Source organism: Micromys minutus (genome assembly GCF_963924665.1).
Source record: "Micromys minutus genome assembly, chromosome: 25".
In the NCBI taxonomy this organism is placed as follows: domain Eukaryota; kingdom Metazoa; phylum Chordata; class Mammalia; order Rodentia; family Muridae; genus Micromys; species Micromys minutus.
In genome coordinates this window covers 30,006,579-30,029,695 of record NC_137960.1, presented here as the reverse complement: position 1 = coordinate 30,029,695, position 23,117 = coordinate 30,006,579, and the positions used below count along the sequence as shown (strand labels likewise).

Sequence of the window (23,117 nt, the reverse complement as noted above, 5' to 3'; positions counted from 1 at the left end):
TAAGTCAATGACACTGGTTTCAAGTGGCAATGGTGTCAAATGAGCTGGGGGTTGCTGAAGGAGCTTCTCTACAGCAGAGGCTTTGGAGCACTTGTAGAGGCTGAGCAGCACAGCAGAGCTCAGGTCCCTGTTAAACACTTCCAAAGGCCCCGGCACAGATGCCCGTGCAGGACAGAAAGCCACCCTGTCTAAAATGACCCTGTCCATTTACATCTTCACAAGATTTCACCTTCAGCAAATCTTCATGATGAATATAAAGAACCTTTGTACCATTGTTATGAGAAATTAAATGGGGCCATTCAGTGTTTTGTTTTTTAATAGACTTAACATTTTTGAATGAGAAAGATATTTTCCCAAAGATTGAATTTGGGTGAATTAAGAGATAGATAAACTAAACTCCTTATCTGTGACTCTAAATATTTTTCATTGCAACCCATTGTTTCATCTAGCAATAAAATGTCACCCAAACAGTAACAAATAGAGAACCTGCCTATTTCACCCTTAATAATTAATGTGAGAAGAAAACACCTGCTTGCTTAGGTCCTACAAAAATGGTTTTAATATAGGGTCACAGAAAATGCAAAGGTTTTATGGCCCACTATAAAACAGCTCTTTGTCTTTTCCCACTCATTCCTTAGTGTCACGTTTAACAAAACTGAGGAAACTCCAGATAATAGAAGTGTTTGCAATTCTTGCTAGCCATAAATAACATAGGGTTTTGTTCGCCTAGAGATATTAAGGCAGCTTATCAATGTTTACGCCCTTCCTCTTTGTAATGATTGTTAACCCAGACAAATGGAGCAAGTGAAGTTTTTTCCCCCCTCCCTGTCTTTTTACATGGACAAAGTACACATTCAAAAGAATCTGTTATCAGAGTCCCTGGTATAAAAAGTAAGGTGTCAGCCAAACAGTCACTTGCTACCTGCAGACCTCTGTGCTGGACGATGTACCTACTTTGGGCTTTTCTCTTTGGGCTTTTCTCTTTTGGCCTTAGCAATGGTCTCAGTGCACACTGTCCAGGACGATGCAGCTGTGACTCTGTGCAGTCCGTACAGTGCTACAGGCTCATGGAAGTCCCGTCAGGCATTCCTTCCACCACCAAGAGACTCTACATCAGCCACAGCAGAATCCAGCGCCTTCAGGTAACCATGCCGTTCCGCTATTGAAGCTGCTACAGTTTTATTCTTGGGGCCGGGTGTGGGATGAGTGTGGGAATTTTAAACTTGAATCATCCTAACTGAAAAGTGCTAATTCTCAAGTTAAGCTGTTGTACTTCCTGCTTACTGGGCATCACTGAGATGTTCTGTGCCTCTAGATATATATTTTTTGGGGACTTAGCCACATATACCTGGCCCTGAAAGTCAGTATTTTGTTTCAATTTCCATTCAACAATTTAAAAACGAAGCTGTGAGAACATACACACAATAACTAAGCTCTTTCTTCAGGAGCCCAATCGCCCTGCATGGGAAACAAATCATACCAAAGGAAAAGCTTTTGTTTTACCCCATAGGTAGAAGAACAGAGTGTCATAAGCCTGTTAAGATGACCTGGCTGAGCAGACCCATTCATTCAAATCCACATCCAGTCAGGTGCCTGATCTGTCTGAGAACCTAGATGAAGATACGAGGTTTTAAATTTGTCAAGTTCCTGGCAGTTCTTAGAACTTGAGCTATGCCTTGAATTACAACTTTGGTTGTCTTCCATATCCAGAGGACACTGGAAACAGTGCTCCTGATTTTTCTGACATGTACAAGTAAAAAGCAATTTACTTTTGATCGCTGGTGTTTGGGAAGGCGTCAGGAGACAAGGGTTTCTTTCTATCTTGATACACAACCATCTTAGACAAGCTACTAGCAGGTCTCCGTGTCTCACTTTTTATATTCCTGATGATGTGAGATGTTTTCTAAATAGAAAAGTCTACGATGGTTCTGTTTCCCTTTCAATATTCACTGCTATTGGCTCAGAGGTCCAAGCCCCGAGATAAGGAAGTAGCTCTCTAAAAACTAGAGAGCCAGCCTCTCTCTTCTGAGAGGCTTTAGGTTAAGCTATCTCGCTTCCAAACAGAGGCACCCATGCACTGCCATTCGGTCGATAATTTATCACTGGTGTCTTAGTTTAACATAAATGGCATGGTGTTCCTATCGAGGCTCAACAAGTAGGATCATCTCTGTTTGCTTTCCCCTTCTACTCTAATGGCACCTAATACCAGAGAGCAAATCTGACCTTGCCTATTCGGTCTTAGCATTTAAACAAGGCAGCTGGGTAAATGGGAGACAATTAAATATTTGTTCTGGGACCTAAGCTGCCTGCAGACTCTGGTAATAATCCTGTCCTGCCACTGGTTGTGAATTGATGACTTGTCAAATTCCGTTATTGAACGAGTCAATTTGTCAGCTGTTTGGGCTTATCAAAACAGAAGTATTAAAACTTCCAGGACTTTAACTTCTGTCAGCTGTCTCTTAGAAGGGCAGGTCACAGCAGAAAGACTGGTCAAAGAAGTTGTTTTGTTGAAGAAACAAAAAAACTCCAGGGGCCCATATTTCACTTGTATAGAGTGGATACAATGTATATTCTACAGTGGATACAATGTATATTCTACAGTAGATACAATGTATATTCTACATTTTTAGTTTGGATTTAACAGAACCAATGCCCATATATAAAAACAAATTATCTTTGGGGGAAGCCTCAGGTTATTAGTAACACAAATTTTATATGACTTAATGATAAACACTAGTATAAGCAGCACTTTAATAGATTTATGACTTGTTCATAAAAATTTAACTGTTTAGGATTACAAACGTCATTCTTGAGTGTTTCTGCCTTTAGGATTAGAGGACTTTTTTTAAAGAATTTTTTTTTTAAAACAGATTTGCTGTAAAAATTCCCACATCTCTGAGATTCATGGTTTTGGCCCATAATTGTCTATCTCTTCCTTTTCCCCACTTAACACTCTGTGTCTGGCCTCTTCCCTACTAGCTCATTGCCTTTCCCTCCATCCTAAGTCCTGTATCTTCTTGGATGTCTTTGGTCATTAGGCAGATGCCTAGTCTAATGGGGCAGCCGCATGCTTCCTTGTTTTCACAACGGATCTCTGTTCAACTCCACTTTACCTCAGGCATCTTAGTCACATCACTTGAATCTATGAAAAACTTGTCTCTTACCTCCTGTTACCACTGTGACCTTCTCCACTGAGAAAACCTTAACCTCGTCTCCACTTAGCTGCCTTTCTTTTTAACTTGTGCAGACACAGAGCCCTAAGTTTACAAAGCGTGCTCTCCCAGACACGCAGTTTATTTCCTGTCGTCCCTCTTTCTGTACCTCTTCCCTCCTTATCCTACATTAATTATCTAAACACCCTTCCAGAAAAGCCTCCATGTTAAAGGAGGGTGCTAATTCTCTTCTGTTTCTCCTATACCTCGACAAGTTGGTGCTGCTGCAGAGGGCCACACCACTGGATGGCTTGGAGCCACTGTGAATAGAGGTCTCTAGCCGTGTCTGCGTCTGCGTCTTGCTCATCCTTTTCTTCTTTGTGCTCAGGTCCCGCCCTCATTCTTCTAGTGTGGTTTGGGCTTGCTGGTCTCTCTACTACCTCATTTTCAGCAGACGCTGGTCTTGGGCTCTGCTGATAGATCAAGGTGAAACTCTTTTTCTTCATTCCTGCTCAGCGGGTGCTAACACTGCATCCTTCTCACCCCTCTCCAGGCCTTGCTTTGGTGTTCCCTTTTGTTTCAATAGTTAAGTCCCCATATTTCTGCTCCTCTTCTCCCTATGACCCTCTGTGAGTTTTCTAGACTCTGCTCGCATCAACGTTCTTGTTTATTGTTTAATTCACTGCTGTCTGACTCCTTCCCACTCTGTATAACTAAAATTCTAAATCCACATGGCTCTTTTTTTATTCTTTTGTTTATTTATTTTTCTCCACAGTTCTCCCTCCCCTTCGTTCTTTTTGGAGTTTCTCAATAAAGTACTAAACAATGCTCTTAAGTGACCTCAGTGTATCTCAGTGATGACAGCTCCTCTATCCAAATTTTTAATACACTGCTCCCCCAGATTTCAGATTTAGTCAGTTGCCATTAGGTTTCTTCACTTAAATACCAAGAAGGATCTCAAAACAATATGTTTCACGCTGAATTCAATCCTCCACCCTATACTTACAGTCTTCTGTGACTGGCTTCTTTCACTCAAGGTTCATCTATACTACACCCTATGTCAGGATTTCCTTTAAAAGGCTGTTTGGGTTTTACTCTATATATGATATATATTATATATACATATATATGATAGGCTGCTATTCACTATAGCCATCAGACAGTTGGATTGTTTCTTATTGTGAGCACAGAAGTTTTTATAGGGAACTAGACTGTCCCATTTCTTTGATATCTATATAGGAAGAATGTTTTTTCTTAAAATGGGGACTCTGCTGCCATTTTGAAGAGCTGTTGTCCTGTCTTCCACAGTGGATGCAGGAGTTTGCACTCCTGTAGGAAATTTGATGCTTTCAGCTTCTCCATATTCTCATCAACAGTCATTCTCTCTCTGTCTCTGTCTCTCTCTGTCTCTCACGATCTCACTCCTCTCGCTCTCTCTTAATGGATTCTAGGCAGTAGCTCACCGCAATTTTGATTTGTGCTTCCCCACTGGCTAATAACATTGAACGTTTTTTTAAAAATTTGCTTGCTGGTCGTTTGTATATTGTTTTTAGAGAGGCATAAATGCAGATGCTTTGTTTATTTTTAATTTAGATTACTTGTATCTTAATTATCACATTGTAAGCATTCTTTCAATATTCCAAACACAGGTCTCTTATTAGAGATATTACTTGCAAATGTTTTCTGCCAGTCTGTGGAATTAATTTTTTTTTTTTTTGGTAGTATCCTTTCAACACAGAAGTTTTTAGCTTTATATGAGTCTGGTTTCTTTTGTGTCTGTGCGTGTGTGTGTGTGTGTGTGTGTGTGTGTGTGTGTGTGTGATTCATCTGTGCCTCCAGTCTCATATCTAAGATGAATTACCTAAATCAAGGCCATGAGTATTTATGCCTATAATTTTCTCTGGGAGTTTGAAGTTTTGGCTTTTCCATTTTGGTCTACAGTCTATATCCAGTTAATTTTTACACGTGGGATGAGAAATGAGTTCTTTGTTCTATTTCTATTCTATTCAGCAACAGAGCTAAATTTACTTTACCATCGTCATTCAATACAAGTGTACAAGCCCAAGTGATGTATGTTCTTCTGTCAAGGGTCAAACGTGAATACAATCGCAGTAGTAAATTAAAATTATTCTAATGCACATTACTGCATATGTGTGTGTTTGTGTATGTAAGAGAAGTTATGTTGATTTTTACTGGGTAACTTTATAGTGAGATTACAGGCTATTTTCGTTATCTTTCTGTATTTCCCAGAGCTCTAAGGCAGTTTTTAGAGACTGAACGTTCCTTTCTTAATCAGAGAGGAATGTCATGATTGCGTTAGAAACTACGTGCTGCTTGCTTCATACAGGTCAGAAGCCGTCTCACTTTGGGGTTGACAGTTTTGTCATCTGTTGGACCTATAAAGAGTCCTAGAAGAGTTGTGTGTGGGTCCCTGAGGTTTGGACCTTAGCCTGCCCCAGACAGAAACCAGAAGCAAAGCCTCCAGGGAAGACAGTGGAAGCAAACCTGCAGCACACCTCGCCACTTCCTTTGTGTCATTAAGAAACCCTAATGAGCTGCCCTCCATGCCAAGGTTAGCTCTAGGGCAGAAGTGTCTCTGTTACCTTTGTGAGCACATTCTTGCTAAGGTCATGGACAGGGGACATCCAGTCAGGCAGCTTTGTTTTTTTCCATTGTCAGCTCAGCAACCCCATCCCCGGTGTTCAAAACCAGTGGACGTCTTCTTTACTGTAGGCATCAGAATTCTCCATTCTCTTCTTAAATGCACGTTATAGCCATGAGGTTCATGAAATATATGCTTGAATGAGAAACCTGTACTGGTATCTTTTCTACTTGCTGGCAACATATGCTTGGGTAGGCCATTTTACCTTATCTTGACCTATCTCGCTCTATTCATTTGTTTATTTTGAGATAGTTTCTCTGTGTAGCCTTGGCTGTCCTAGAACTCACTCTGTTGACCAGGCTGGCTTCAAACCCACAGAGATCCACCTGCCTCTGCCACCCTAGTGCTGGGATTAAAGACATGCGCTACCACTGCCAGGAAAGAAATTTCAATTTCTTAAGCCTGGCTTTCTTTCCTCACTGAAGAGTCAATAATCATACTTTGTAAAAAATTAAGCAGTAATTTTTAAAAAAAACTTGTGGCTATTTTAATTAATAGCCATTAGAACCAACCCTTGCTAACTCGGACAAAAAAACAAAAAAAGAATAAGAAAATATTTTCCATACTTACTACTGGGGAAAAGGCTATCTACTAGGTTCGGTTAGGATACAGCAGCATCTGCCTCTTATGCAGACAACTCTCTGCACTTCATAAGTAGAAATAAAAACAAAGAGAAACTTTGACAATGTGCTTTGTCTTGTCCCAAAATGAATAACCCATCTGGATCTATGCCATTCTTTAGACGACTCTTACAGAGTCATCAGGGTTTGTGGCCATTCTGGATGAGTGAACGTCTTAGTGACATCAGGTCTTCTTTTGGGGACTCTTGACTTCTTTAACAAGTCAGGAAGTGAAGGTCCGTGGATATTTTCAACTCGGCCTAAAAGATAAATACCTAGAATAGGTCATTTCGAATGTCAGATACAAATAAAACGGACTGTTTCTCTTTTGGGGGAGGCATTACTGAAATTTACCACTGAAATGGGAGACCAGGACAAGACCAGGACAAATATTTATAAAATACCCATGTTCTCCTAACAGTGAGTTGTTTTGTGTCCAGGTCTTGTTCTTTTTGGAACATATTGCTTATAGGCCAAACATGAGAAAAATGGTGTAGCTGAGGAAGGGCAGGCTTTGGAGGCCATAGGCCTTGGGGAACTTTCACTTTCTCCTTCCCAGTTTCCTCACCTTGATACCAATACTGGCAATCACAAACTTAAAGTGTTTTTGGGAGGTTCCTGAGAATATCTAAGAAAGTGTGTGGTAGTTGGAAATACTGAGCCAATACAACAAAAACCATGCTGGGAGGATTAGGACTAGTTAGTGTAGCAGATAGATCATTGAGAACTATCAGTGGAGATACATACCTCCGTGTCAATGTGTACTGTGAGGACACACGGACCAATCCATCTCTTCGGGAATCTTTCTCATTAGTCCAAGGTAAATTGGGGATAGAAAATAGTTAGGCTTATTTTCCAAATTCTGGCACAACTGAAAATATCTCAAGTAATATTTCAATGCCTGAAGAATCTATGACATTCAAGTTTTCACTTTTCATGGTTTTTCCTTTTTGTAATGTTAGTTTTTAGGGTTAGAAACTTTTCACAGTATGGTGAGACATTTGTAGGTTGTTTAATTTCTGTTGCAACACAACCAAAGAACACTCTAGGGTATGGAGCATTGTGCAATTTGTAAGCTCTACTTCCTAGACAGGAATTTTCTAGGTCAGAAATAAAAATGTGGTAAGAGTTGACTAATACTATATATCTGCCGGCAGTGTGTGAAAGAGCAGTGTGAATGTCCTCCACTGATGGGCGTCAGGTTTCTCAAGTCCTGAGTTGGGAGGCAGATGTGAAGGGGAACCCACAGAATCCACAGAGTTGGGGAGGGAGAAGGGAGGGGTGGTGATGATCTGAAAACATTATAAATTCCATTATAATGGAATTACCAAAGAAGCTTAAACATTATCTAGACTTGATTTTAAGGCATCCTTCTAAAAGGTAACTTTGAAAAGAATCTAAAGGGAAGTTTGAAATATTAGTATGATAATGATAATGTGGTTTCTTTTTTTTTTTTTTTTACAGAATCTTAATTTATTTTTCTCTTGTCTTGCTCACCCCCTCCTCTTTGTCCTTTCTTCTGTTCTTGTTGCTGTTTTGTAGCTCTCTAACCTCACCGGGTTGTTGGCTCTGGAAGATTTTATTCTGCTGGCCAGTGGAACAGAGTCTATTGAAAATGACACCTTCAAAACTCTGAGCACGTTAAAGACGCTAGAACTTTGGAAAAATAAATTGAGACGAGTCCCCACTGCCCTCCCAACCAACCTTGAGGTGTTGAAATTAAATGATAATTCCATATGTGTTCTACATGGATCAGATTTTGAAGGACTGAAGAACTTGAAAGTCCTTGAACTTAAAAACAACTTGATCTCATCCCTGTCTCCTAGCACGCTCTCCTCGCTCATCAGTTTGCAAAGTCTGATGGTGGACGGCAATAGCATAGAGTCTGTGGCTGGACCACTGAGCCTCCCGCATCTCAAGTACCTGAGTATGGAGAACAACAAACTCCACCTCATCCCAGGGAATGTCTTCACTTCTCTGCAGAATTTGCAGTTCCTCAGTTTCAGTGGTAACTTTCTGACTAAAATTCCTATAAACCTACCCAAATCCTTGCTATCCTTAAAGATGGAGAGAAACCAGCTCAAAGTGGTTAGGTTTCGAGATATGAGACACTTGGAGAACTTGTCCCATCTTTACCTGTCAGAGAACATCCTGTCTTCCATAGATGGGGCACAGCTGCTGACCAATTTAACAACTCTGGAGGTTTCCCAAAACAGGCTTCAAATGTTGCCTCCCAGGCTACCACCGAGGTTACAGAAGCTTGACTGTAGCGGTAACTTCATCCAGAGAGTCACAGCACCAGAATTCCAGGACCTCCGAGAGCTGAAACATTTGTTTCTAGACAACAATGTTGTCAGCTTGTTTGAGGCTGGGGCCCTTCAGAAGTGTTCTCAGCTGTCCAACCTGGCCCTGGAGCAGAATCTGCTGTTGTCCATCCCTCTGAGGTGAGTGTGCAGTGTCATTTACTGTAGACACCGGAAGTACCTGCCAGGCTCTGGGACACATCAGCTGCTTATGTGGAATTATCAGTCAGAAAGTAAAACTAGGGGTTAGGGACAGAAGCTTCAGTCAGTGGTTTAGAATTCCCAGCCTGCAAACCAAATCCATAGGAAATGACTTCTGGTGATGGAACAATACATACATGTAATGTCTACACTGACAAGCACAGTCTGAATACACGGTAAAAAGTATGTCTTGATTTCTAAGTATGCAAAACTGATGGACTGGGCGTGGGCAGCCACTGGGAGGAAACATCAATGAGGAAAATTTGGTCTGATACTTTTGTCTTAGAAAGTATCAAAGTCATACTTATATAGAGAAAATTGAATATATAATGTATTTACTTATTAGGGAGTCTCATATTCTTCCCAGAGCTATGACCTAACGGCTTAAGCAGGCTCTGCAAATCCATCAATGTCTATATGAGGGGGCACGTCCATCCTCAGCCTTGGTCTTACTGTCTGTTTTCAGCTAAGTATCTGCTTTTTTCCCATTATTTTGTCCTCTCTTCTTCTGGCCCCTCCCCTTCCTCCCTCTCCTTTCCTCTCTCTTCAACTCTTCCTTTCCCCTCCTTCTATTTTCCTCTTTCTCTTCCTCTCCACTCACCACTCACACTCCACAGTTCCCTCCCTCCATGCACAATGCACTTCACCTGTTTTCCTAACTACTCACCTGTCCCTTCACTACTCACCTGTCCCTTCACTACTCACCTGTTCCCTTCACTACTCACCTGTCCCTTCACTACTCACCTGTCCCTTCACTACTCACCTTTCCCTTCACTACTCACCTGTCCCTTCACTACTCACCTGTCCCCTTTACTACTCAACTGTCCCCTTCACTACTCACCTGTCCCTTTACTACTCACCTGTCCCTTTACTACTCAACTGTCCCTTTACTACTCAACTGTCCCTTTACTACTCAACTGTCCCTTCACTACTCAACTGTCCCTTTACTACTCAACTGTCCCTTTACTACTCAACTGTCCTCTTCACTACTCACCTGTCCCTTCACTACTCACCTGTCCCCTTCACTACTCACCTGTCCCTTTACTACTCACCTGTTCCTTTACTACTCAACCGTCCCTTCACTACTCAACTGTCCCTTTACTACTCAACTGTCCCTTTACTACTCAACTGTCCCTTTACTACTCAACTGTCCCTTTACTACTCAACTGTCCCTTCACTACTCACCTGTCCCTTCACTACTCACTTGTCCCTTCACTACTCACCTGTCCCCTTCACTACTCACCTGTCCCTTCACTACTCACCTGTCCCTTCACTACTCACCTGTCCCTTCACTACTCACCTGTCCCCTTCACTACTCACCTGTCCCTTCACTACTCACCTGTCCCTTTACTACTCACCTGTCCCTTTACTACTCACCTGTCCCTTCACTACTCACCTGTCCCTTCACTTTCAACTGTCCCCTTCACTACTCTACTGTCCCCTTAACAATCATCCCCTTAACTACTTAACCATCCCCTTAACTACTTGTGATCTCGTCATAGGTTTACATCTGTGCGCATGGTTGTCTAGGGCACGTGCCAAGGCTCCTGCATGGAGGTCAGAGAACAACTTGCCAGAGTTGGTTCTCCCCCTTCCATCATGTGAGTCCTGGGAATTGAATTCATCTTCACTGGCTGAGCCATCTTTCTGGCTTTCCATTAATTGACTTTTAAGAGATATCATGTTGTTTAAAAAAGTCTTAGAATCTTTCTAGCACTTCCTCTAAACACCAAACAAAACAGAAGGCTTTTATTGTCACCTGCATTATCTCTATCACGTTTCTTATAATTAACACACTTGCTTCTGGCTTCCATACATGTGCAAGGCTCCCACATTACCAATTCATTGTCGGTTACAGTGACAGTCAGAAAGGAAGAATTACCTCGGATATGCACAGTTTTATTTTTTTTCCTAACTGTGAAGGAACTTTTTATTGTATCAAAAACTGACCCCCCTCACGCATGCACAGAGAAGCTGACATTTATAATATAGTGATTTGAGAAGTGAACTTTTGTTTATTTTTTCCTGTCCAGTTTCTATGTTGTTTTAAAACTGGCCATGGCATAGCTGCCCTTCTTCTGTCTTCTGACTTTAAACATGCCTTTTGCCATACAAATTCTTACAAATCTATTTTATGAATGTGGATATTTCGTCTGCATGTACATCTATCTATTTGAACACCAGGAGTGGTCATATAATTCCATGAGGCTACAGTGATAGATGGTTGTGAGCCACCAAGTAGGTGCTGGGAATTGAATTCAGGACCTTCTGTTCAGGCTGAATAGAAGCCAGTGCTATTAACCACTGCACCGTCTCTCTATCCCTATACAAATATGTCTAAATGTATTGATTTATCAGTTTTTAATAGCTTCTAGATTTTTGAGTCATGGAAGCTCTTATAAAATAGAATTAACATTTTAAAATTTTTGATATTTTTATAATCATATTATAGCTCATTGTTTTATAGTTTTTAAAATATTGGACATTAGTGTTGTATTGCATTTTGCATTTATATTTCAAAATATTACAAATACTTGCAAATAAGTCTTTACTCATTTTTCATATTATTTCCCAACAGTAGTCATGGCTTTATTTAAATTTGCTACATATCATTACATTGTTTCTGAAATGGGACCAGCTGATGATTATTCAACATTTTCCTTTATACCTCTGGGAAAGGAACACTTTAAAGCTTAAAACCAAATCATTTTGTAATTCCATACATCAGATCACACAGCTTGTTTCCCACCCTGTGAGGGGAAGGGGCTCTATGGAGAAGCAGACGCTGAGTGTTGCACAGAAGGTTTGGAATGATGGCTCAGGGTCGCTGCCTTCCCTTTCATGCTGTTTCTTAACTTTGTAGGCTCCCTAAGACCCTGGCCAGGCTGGACCTTAAGGGCAACGCCATCCAGGACATGGCTGAAAGGGAGCTCAGGGACCTCAAACAGCTCCAGGTCCTCAACCTGAGGAACAACAAGATCTCTGCCTTAGACCTCAAGGCACTGGAGGGTCTGCCTCGGCTCAGGCATCTGTACCTGGATGGGAACCCCTGGAACTGCACTTGCAGTCTTCTGCGAGCCAGGGAAGTCCTGAAGGCCAAGGGCACGGATGTGAAAGGGGGACAGTGCGCAGCCCCAGCAGAGCGACAGGGGGAGAGCTGGATGTCCTCCAAGAAGATCCTGAGGCAGTGTGAGCATCACTTACAGCAGAATGAGAAAAGCAAAGAGACCAAGAAGAAGCCAAAGCCGGAAGACTCTCCCAGCATCAGACTCAACATGGACGACGACGATGATGATTATGAGATAGATTAGAGGTGAACTTTGTTTCTAGTTTAGACAATGATTTTTAATGTTCTCCCTCTTAAGCAGAAATACATTATCATTTAGATATTGTAAGCTTTTTTTAAAAAAGTGATTCTTGTTATTTTTGAAGATAAAATAAGGGTTAAGGATTAGTTAAAATGCGTGAGGAAAAAAATGTAGATGTGTTTACCAGTTTGATACTATTTGTGTTTTAGTCGGAAACGTAGGCAAATAACAATGCCAAATAAAATTATCATTTAAATCAAATTCCCACAAATAGAATATTTCATTTAACTAAATAGTTGACATTTTTATACAAAGCTGTTCTTAATGGCCTACCTTACAAACTTCTATAATGAACGAGAACAGACTGAGCAGGTGTGAAACAACTTGCTAGAACAATTCACAGTAATTCACAGAATCAAAGAAAACGCTGGAGAGTCGTTGAGAACTGTGTGTTCCCTTTCTAACCGATCAGCAGGGAAGACTTCATCTGGCTAATGGGTTTCAGAGACATTGGTGCACAGTTGTTGGATGGCAGCATATAGTGGAGGCCTTGTTCACCTCACGGTGACAGAAACGGAGACAGGGGGATGACTAACCTGATATAGCTTTAAACTAATCCCCCATCACCTGACTTCCTCCAACTAGTCTCTCCAGCTTGGGCATTCCATTTCAACAGTGTCTCGGGTGGGGGTAGGTGGGGAGCTCATGAGCCATTTCTGGTTCAAAGATGGGAGCCAGGAATGAGAACTACTTGAGGGCCTCACACAATGCAGTGCAGGCAATGGAGAAGCACTTTGTTTGTCCAGGGCTGTCCTCTCTGGAGAATAAAGTGCCTTCTAGCTTTTAGAGTCTGTGTTCCTCACCTCAAGATTCTACCCTTGGTGGTGGTGGGGAGGGAAGACATTTTGCCTAGTTTGACTTATCTGTTTGCCTCGGGACAGAAGGTCTTGCCCTTCTTATGAAAACCAAAAAGAAAAGTAAGAGAGAACGTGTACATTAGCACTGTGTTATCTATCGTCAAGATGTTTATGAAAACTGAAATTCTTTGAGAAGAGCCCCAGGTGTCTTTTGGTTTCTGAGACTCCTAGGTTTACCTTTATTCTAGGTGTATCTGTTTTTGAAAAGGAGTAACTCATATGCCAGGTTTTTCTCTTTTTATATCTAAGGCAAAGTATTATTTTGATACGCTCTCTAATCTCTTACTGGTTTCTTTGGAACTCAGTAGAGAGGATTTGATGTCATAGTCATTATGCAGATTTCCAAGTAGTCAGCTCAAGTGGATTGAAAATTGTGCAGGAGATTAAACCCCGGCCATGTCTGTGGGCATTTTGAAGAAGAATTAACTGGAGAGATTCACCCTGGATGTGGACCGCACCATCTCTAAGGCTTGGACCCAGACCCCCAAAAAGATCAAGTCAGGGCACCCTCTTTTCTGATCCTGAGCAAATAGCTCCCCTCTTGCACCAGCTGCTGTGCCTTCCCCACCACGAGGGAACACGGTCACAGCCGAAGTAAACGCTTTCGTAGATCCATGCCTAAGCTGTTTCTTATCAGGTACCCAGTAACAGAAAGAAGAGAAATAACTAAGACTGTCAGGGACAAATGTCTTTACAAGGCGGTGTTCATACCGGGTCTAATGTGGATTCAGAAAATGCTTTATGGTCATTCAGCTGCAACCATTTCCTTCCCAGGACCCTCCATCCCCCGTCCTGGACTGGGTCATGCTTTGTACAGCTACTCATTTCTGCTCGGCCACTTTTATTATGCATGTTTTCGTGATGGGGACTGAGCTCAAGGCCTTGTGCAAATCGGGCAGGTGGTCCACATCTGAGCTAACCCCTCAGCACCAATTTCTTTTAATAATCTCCGGAGTCACTGAAAATTACTTGACGACTCTGTGTCCGAGAGTTATCTAAAATGTAGCCCTTGTGAATAATGACTCACTGGAAATATAGTGAGATTCCAAAATAGGCGCTCTATCTTATGGGCTGTGTATTGCTAACTTTAAGTGATCAAAGGTTCTTTTTATTTAATTAATTGGTTTTAGGTATCATACAAATGAATGGGTTCCACTGTGAAGTTTTCATACACATCTGTTACTATACTTTGGTGCAGTGTCTACCTCTCTCCTGGCCCCTCCACCCTTCTTGTTGGACCTATTATCCCATCAAAGGCCCTCCTGCCTCCATGTTATTTGCACTTTGTCACCTTCTCTGTCACCTCTTTTCTTTCAGACCTTTTCTTCTTCTCCATGGTTCCCTATGGCTATATTTCACAAGAAAGTTCTCTCCTCCCACTGATGTATTAATTCCTAAGGAGTGAATTCTAGGCTGTTTCCCCATCATTTCCTTTGTTTAGGGGGCCTTTAAAAATGCAAAGACTGTAAGGACTCACCGTGATACTATTGCGTTTTATGGCTTACATATGTTGCATATGTCATTGTGATAAAATATAATTTAAGAGTTTTCATGGGGCTGGGGAGACTGCTCAGTGATTAAGAACACTGACTGCTCTTCCAAAGATCCTGAGTTTAATTCCCAGCAAACACATGGTGGCTCACCACCATCTGTGATAGGCTCAGATGCCCCTGTTCTGGTGTGTCTGAAAACAGCTACAGTGTGCTCATATAAAATAAATAAATCTTTAAAAAAGTTTTCATGAACTTATCTTCCTAGCAACTCCGTTTCTGGGAATGTATCCTATACTCAGCTGCATAAGAAACAAGCTACACATAGAGATATTCTTGTGATATTTGTAATAAAATAAAAACAATTTATCCACAGAAAACTAAACACATTTGTATACAGTGGGATTAATTAAAAAAAACAAGTTGTAAAGTATGTGAATGATGATTCTGTTACACACAAACACATAGACACACTAGACACAGACATACACACAGTCATATACACACAGAGAGACACAAGACACACAGAAACACCATACAAACATACACAGTCAGGCATTCACACACACACACACACACACACACACCCCTCTTTAAGTAGCTTACTTTCCCTCTCTATCCTGCCCTTCCAACCTACCCTATTTAACCTTCCCTGATCTGTTCTTCTTCATCCTTCCACATCCCCTGTTGGTATCTTACTAGTTTCTTGCCTACTATGGGTTTAAATGAGTTCCCCTATAACTGGAGGAATAATGCCACCCCCAGACACTATAGGTTATTGTATTTGTTTAAATGAGAGAAGCTCTCTACAGGGTCAGGTATTTGACTATGTGGTCCCCACTCGGTGGAGCTGTTTGGGGAGCTGGTACAGGCTTGCTGGAGGAAGTACATCACTTGGGGTGGGCATTGAGGGATAGCTTCTCATGGCATGCCTCTGTGCCATGCTGGATTATTCTCTCTCTGGAACCATAAGACATACTCTTTCCTCCATAAAGTTGCCTTGGTCATGGTATCTTATCACAGCAGTGTAGTCAAACTTAATTAACACAGCTATTAAATACAAAGCTCAATATCCGGTATGGAGTACCTCTTTTCAAGTTATTGATCAGCAGGGTTTCACAGACCTGCCCCGCCCCCATTACACGTTGTTGCTGTTACTCTTGGTTACCCATTGCTGGCGACTCCACAGACCTGAGTCCCAGGACGGAAGGACCACAGGCCCTAGGGGAGAAGCCAGTCCTGCGACTCTGCTAAACGGACACAGTGCTAAATCACCCTCGACGTTCTTATCTTTATACCTAGACTAGCGCATCTCTCAACCATACAAGAGAAGCTCTCTTATGCAGTAGATGGCAGTTAATACAGGGAGCCATATCTCTCCACTGTGGAAAGACAGAGAGACAGTGGAGTGCTCAACTCCAAAGGGAACATCTATACCACACTCTCCTCCACAAGGCTCAGGAACCATGGCAGAGGAGGGGACAGAAGGATTGTAAGAGCCAAAGGGAGTGGACATTTGCAAAATGGTGTTTTCCAGCCACAGTGAAATTGCACACACAAACTCACAATGGCTGGGGCTGCAGGCACGAGCCTTAGATGAAGGAGAGGGGAAATGATTCCATTTGTCCTTCTCTGGAGCGATGTATGTTTTTGCTTCATTTCCTTTTTGAGGCAGTGTCTCACGTATCCCAGGCTGGCCTTGGACTTAACCTTGCTATGTAGTTAAGGGGACTGTGACCTTTTGTTCTTCCTCTTTCTCTCTCCTGAGTGCTTGATTACAAGTGTGTCTGCTACACCCTGTTAATGCGCTGTGGTATCAATGTATGGGTTCATGCATGCCGGGCAGCCTACCAACTGAGTTACATCCCTACCCACCCTGGCATGGTTTTTCCTTTTTAATTTTTTTTTTATGCCCCCAAAGCCATTCTCTCCCACAGTTAGAAACTTTTGGTTTCAGCAAGGACAGACGATTAACAAAAATCTTTCTGTCAAAACACGGAGCTCATCCTTGGGACAAACTTTAGGAGTGGTTGAGATTTGACCCAAACCACAATGTTTATTCCATATCTACTAGTGGAGATTTTTTTTTCTACCAAATGTTTAGGAAACAAGTTATATTAATTTTCCACAATATTATTCAGCAGAAATAATCTTTCCTAACTCATCCTATGAAAGCAGAATTTCCCTTAACCTAGAACCAAATAGGACATTGTAAGAAAATTATAGTTTGGGGGGCTGGCTAGTGGCTTATCAGTTAAGTGCACTGGCTACTCTGCCAGAGCACCTAGGTTCAGTTACCAGCACCAAAATAGTGGCTCACAACCATGTCTCATTCTAGTTCCAGGAATATGATGCCCATTTCTGGTCTCTGTAGGCACCATGGATACTACATATGGTGTACAGACAAACATGCAGGCAAAACTTCCATACATAAGATAATAAAAAATTGAAAAAAAATATTGGCTAACATCTCTCATTAACGAAGATGTAAAATATTCACATCAGCAAGTCAAATAGAAGAATGTGAATAAAGAATCATAGGTCTTGATCATGTAAGACTTTCCCCAGGAGGCAGTTTGTTTAGAATTCAAAGATGAACGAATGGGCCAGGTGTAGTGACGTGCCAAGGGCCGTGCAGGAAATGGCAAATGGCTGTAGAAATCACAGACCGCAGCCCACTGGTTAGCACTGCCTCGATGGATGTGTCTCAGTGAGGCATGAGTCTGAGGACCACGCATCCTGAGGCTTCCTGCTGCTGTGGAGCTCTGCTGGCTGCCCTCACACCCCTCTGAATCCAGAGCTTGTATGGAAAGTCTAAGGGGGCTCCCAGCCTCTCACTGGGCAGTATCTCTGGCATTCACAAGAATAGTGCTTGATCTCTCTTTCAGGCCTTGCTGCTGGAGCAGGCTCATGATTCAATCACCACCCTAGGAAACACTGAGAAATGTAGATCGTCAGCAGTCACCACCACCCTTAGAAAATAAGGTTGTTAGCGAAGCTAGTTTAAAATGCTTCGTTATTTCAATATTCTTCATTGTATTTATTTGTTTGTTTTTATTCTTCAAGATCCGGAAGATGGGCCCTACCTCTCTATTTTATTTTATTTTATTTTATTTTTTCAGAGTGGAAATTTTTCTATCAACTAGTCTCAGCAAGAAAACAAGGGAATACGTAGGAACATGAACAGTGTTTCCAGGAACAGTGGGGAGGGGAGGGAGGATAAAGGGAAGCCTGTGGCCTTTACCCCTTTGTCAAAGCAGAACAGGACCCCAAAGAAAGGGCCCACTTCCCTCTATGCAGCTGGGAGCCGAGAGACCGCACTCATGTGAGTACAGGACAGCAGCTGAGGGCAGGGTGGAGGCAGCCAAAGGCTCGGCCAGAGCAGGGGAGGGCAGGAGTCCAGGAACCAACCTGTCAAGGTGTGGGAGCTGAGGACTCTGCAGAAAGGATGTCACCAAGGCATAAAGACACTCAGCGTATGTTCAGTGTCCTTGAAGTTCGGGGAGTCAGCAGAGCTAATGGAGGAACAGAAGATGGCCACCCAAGCACAGCACTTCAGCTTGAGCACAAGGCCTCTTGCAAGATTCAAGTAGTGGGGAAAGTCACAGGGCACCAATGTTGTAAAAAGATGACGTCCCGGGTTTTGGCACCAATGTTAGGGGAAGGATGAAGAGAGTGGGGGGCACATGGCCCATGGAGGTGCGGTGAGGCCTGGGGGCAAGGGAGATGCCTCTGGGGGCCCATGCTAGGAATCTCTTCCTCCTGAGGGACCAGCCACACGATGGTATAGTACAGAATAGAGTTTATTCGGGTCATGGGAGAGTTAAGAGGGTGGTATAGGCAGAGAGGGAGAGAGATAGAGAGGAATAGAGGAGTAGAGGCCGGCCATGAGCACATGGAGGGAGAGGGGGGAAGGGAAGGGAAAAAGAGGGGTAGGGGGTGGGAGAGTAAGAGAGGCAAGAGAAAGAGGAGGGGTCAAGCACCCCTTTATAGTGTCAGGTCACTGGGGTGGAGCAGACCTGGCTGTTGCTAGGTAACTGAGGGGTGGGGTTCACAGAATCCTCACAGTGGGGACGACCAATGCCAGGGTCACGGGGTGTGCAGCTCTGCACGACTTTGGTGGGCCTCCGTGGGTCTGGTCGGACATATTGTGGGGGGAAAGAGGGAGCTGGAGACCGTGCCGCGCCTCTTTTGTTACTCCTGCCTCTTTAGTTTTACTGATAGGGTTTTATCACTTAGTGGGAGGTAAAAAAATTATGTTAAAGATTATTTGTAGTTCAGCCATAAGGTTACAATTCTCTATAATAGAAATTCTCTCTCTCCCTTTCCCCCTCCCCCCTCTCTTTCTCCAGCCATTTACATTACTGAGAACTCACCTTAGATCAGATACAGGAAGCATCCCCAGCACACCACTGATTTAGTTCTTATAACAATCTGAAGAAGCCAGGGACAACAGTTACCAGGAACCCAGGAACATCATTAGGAACCACCACTGCGCTATCTCCACTCTGATGGGGTTGCAGGAACGAGAGTAAGGGGCTAGGTGGGCTTAAGCAGGTTTGTTAAGTCAGAGCCTGGCTTCTTATTCATTATTTTAAAAAATGTTTTAAAATTATTTTCAACATTTTATCATCATCATCACCACCACCACCACCACCATCATCATCACCACCACCATCATCATCACAACCACCATCATCATCACCACCACCACCGTCATCACCACCACCACCATCATCATCATCACCATCATCATCATCACCACCACCACCATCATCATCACCACCACCATCATCACCATCATCATCATCACCACCATCATCATCACCACCATCATCACTACCACCATCATCATCATCACCACCATCATCACCACCACCATCATCACCACCACCACCATCATCATCACCACCACCATCCTCCTCCTCCTCATCATCGTGTATGGGTGTTTTGCCTGCATTTATGTCTGTGTTCCACACGTATGCAGTGCCCACAGAGGTCAGAAGGTTGTGAGCTCCTGTGTGGTGTCAGGAACAGAACCCGAGTCCTCTGAAAGAGCAGCCAGTGCACTTAACTAACAAACCATCTCCCGTCTCCCCAGTTCTTTTGTTCATTCTTCTTATTAACTATAAACTTTTTTTTTTTTGTCAAAGCAAAATGGTTCCATCTGGAATACACAGATTATTCGTTCCATGTAATAATTACATCAGACAATGAATTTCATAAAGCAAAAGTAAAGAAAAAAGGACCTGTAATATTTGGAACTTGGTGCGTATCTGAGACAGCACTACGACATTTACTGTTTGCTTCTAGCCAAATTTAGGGTGTCTTAGGTTAAACCAAGACTGTATTTCCTGAAATTCGAATTCTCTTATAAGTGACATTACTGCCTCTTGGGGGGAGGTGACAAAATAAGATGATGCAGCATGGACATCCATTGTGTCTTCTCTGCTCCTTTAGAGTAGCAGCTGAGCGTGAAAGACATTCTCTGAGCAGAGGGACTGGCCTGGGATTGGGAACCAGGACCCGACGTCAATTCACAGGGCTTCAGCCTCGGTGCCTCGGTGCCTCGGTGCCTCGGTGCCTCGGTGCCTCGGTGCCTCGGACGCACTTCTACCATTGCCCCAGTCGAGCGAGGCAACACTGAACCCGCGGCGCACATCTGCCTAGACAAGGTGCTTTTATGCTATAGGTAGGCAGGCGACGGAAGTCAAGGATGCACCACGTATCTGTCCCAAAAAGCTGCCCAGAGAGGATGGAATCTCCTTTTCAAATATCTCACTTCCGCTGCAGACCAGGCACCACAGAAGGTGGCCTGTGTAGCTTTTCTGATCTGGACCGCTTGCACGGTTATAGTGCTGAGGAACATCATTTCTAGTGGTGTATTAGGACAAAGACCGAGTTGTTCAAGTACTTCAGTGTCCCAAGATGTTCCATTCCAAACACATTTACAGTTATCTCTAAGAACTCTAGGGAAGCAGGAGAACTCTACTGGTCCAAAGTGATGCGGAGAACTGCATAAGACAATTCTGTCCCTAGTCTACTGAGAGCCACAAAAGCGGAACAGTGGTCCTCTGCTGCTCTGTCCCATTAGGAGGCTGGGCATCCTTAATATAAGGGAGTTGTGTACCTGCTTCCGTGAGTCTAGAAGGAAAACAGGCGCCTACAGGTGAAGGATCCACGTATCAGAGGGCAGTGTCACATGGAGATGGGTCAGCAACCTCTTGCTTTGAGTTTGTAATCCAAAGCAGTACCTGGATGCAGCTCACAGGCGGTGGCAGATCTGAGAATCGGCCAAAAGGACAGGAGATCAATGGCTTTAATCTGGCCAGAGTCAGGAGCATGGGAGCAAAGAACTGAACACATCTGAGAAACAAGATAGGGCGGTAGCTGGGATGGTCATGTTTGGTGCCCCTGGAACCAAACATGTCAGGTCTTAAAAAGCCTCCTAAAGAGATCATCTGGGTTGCAGAAGGTGAAGCTGCAGCCGATGCAGGAGACTGCATTTTGCTGTTCATGTTTTTTTCTTTTCTCCTTTCTCCCACTACTTGATCTACCCCCAGAAGAGCTGTGACTAGCAGACCAAGAGGGAGAGAAATATGTAGGGTGTGCCTCAGTCCAAGCTGATACTTTTTGATTTCCTCATGGGAAGGGAGGAGGTGGGAGCTGTACCCAGGCTATATGACTACACGGCTTGGGCTGAGTACAGTGTTGCACTTCTCTTTTCTAAACAGCCCTGGACCTATGTAGGCCTGGGAGCCTCCAAACAATCTAATCTTCCAAACTGATTGATTCAGTCTGGCTTCTGACTGAATTGCTCTGGCCGGCTTCATACTAACCTTGGCAATGTGCTGTAATCTTCTGGCTTTCTCATTCTCTGGATCATTCTGTCTTCATCTTTATCCAGCTGTTCTCTCTGTAACCAGTTTCAGTAAAACTGCCATCTACACCACCCACCACACACCTTCCCCCACTTCTCTTCTCTTCTTCTCTTCTCTTCTTCTCTTCTCTCTTCCCTTCCCTTCCCCTCCCCTCCCTCTTCTCTTCTCTCTTTCCTTCCCTTCCCATCCCCTCCCCTCCTTCTTCTTCTCTTCTCTCTTCTTTTTTCTTCTCTTCTCTTTCTCTCTGCCTTTAAGTAGCCTCTCTTTCCTGTCTGTTTTTCTGTGAGTTAGGCATATCCTCTCTCTGACTCATTCTGTCAAATCTTTCTCTGATTCATCACTCTGTCTGCCCTTCAAATTAAACATCATTTTCAAACATGGCTGTTTCCTTCTACAAACTAACCTCATTTCTCATCGTCAGGAATTAAAGGTATGTGCCAAGGGAGTGTCTGTATTTCAGCCAGATCAGATCATATCTTTGGCTACAGTTTTCAAGAGGAGCCATGTTGACTGATTAAAATTCCTCTACAGGCATTTCCTGCCTTTGGTGGGAAAACTTGCAGATGGACATGAGACTCAGGTTTTAAACTAAAGCAAAGCCAGTCTTACTAACAGAAATGAGACCAATCAGAAAAGGTAACAACGGTCAAAACATTAAGGCCTGCCAGCATTTCCCAGTGGGAAAAGGGGCTATACAGATAGGAATCTGGTTGTGTTACACAGATCCAATTGTATACTTTATACATATGCATGAAAATATAATACACACATATGCTATGAGTACACAAGGCAAGCCTCGAGAAACGGATTGGAATTTGAGTAACACCAAGTTGGGAAACAGGAATTCAGAAGGAAGAGTCTGAGCAAAAGAGGCAGTAACTATCTGGAACCCTTGCAGGGTAAGCTCAGAGGGCCTGGAGGATTAGATTAAGTGAAGATCAGCTAGAACTTGAGGCTGTAAAATAACAAGGCTAGAGGTCACTTTACATCAGAGGCAGAGGTGACTAAGCGTAAGCATCCTGTCCAGTTCCATCCACTGCAAACCTAACTCATAACTGGGAGTCAGAATTTCTTGAATGACTGGGCCACCAGGTGGTGGACATCCTTTTATACAGAAGCAGTGGGCAGCCAGTAAGGAATCTACCTATTCTGGCAAGAATGAAGATATTCTGAGACACTTCCACCTTCCACCCTGACCTTGGCTGTTAGATTATGGAAACAAAATGGGCCCCAAGAAATTGAACTTTCCACAAGGATCGCATGTTGAGAGAAAGAAAAGGCTGGAACTTGTCTCCGGGGAAAAAGACTTCATACAACGTGCTAGACCCTTTTTGTGGAAGAGATTGGGGCTCGGAGAGTGATGGGTAAGTGGTATATCACCTTGACCAGGATTTCTTAGCTACACAAACCTCCTGTTTTCTATCTGTTCTTAAACTTCATCTCAGGACCCTGAAGATGGACACCAGGTACGTGTGCGTACATCCGGGCACTGGATCTCTTCTCAGTGCGGCCACACTGAATTGGTTTCCGGTTTCTGCACTCACAGTCTATTGTTTCATTGGTCTATGAAGGAAAGGTGGCAG

General features: G+C 43.1%; 1 protein-coding gene across 1 annotated transcript; it reads left to right on the top strand.

Annotated features, from left to right (window-relative positions):
• Positions 1–944: 944 nt before the first annotated feature.
• LOC308437233 (nephrocan) lies at positions 945–12,249 on the top strand (the record flags this gene model as incomplete). Its single annotated transcript, XM_080938315.1, has 3 exons — positions 945–1,142; positions 7,977–8,878; positions 11,802–12,249. 3 exons carry the CDS (start codon positions 945–947, stop codon positions 12,247–12,249), a joined length of 1,548 nt encoding a protein of 515 aa, XP_080794441.1.
• Between the last annotated feature and the right edge of the window lie 10,868 nt (positions 12,250–23,117).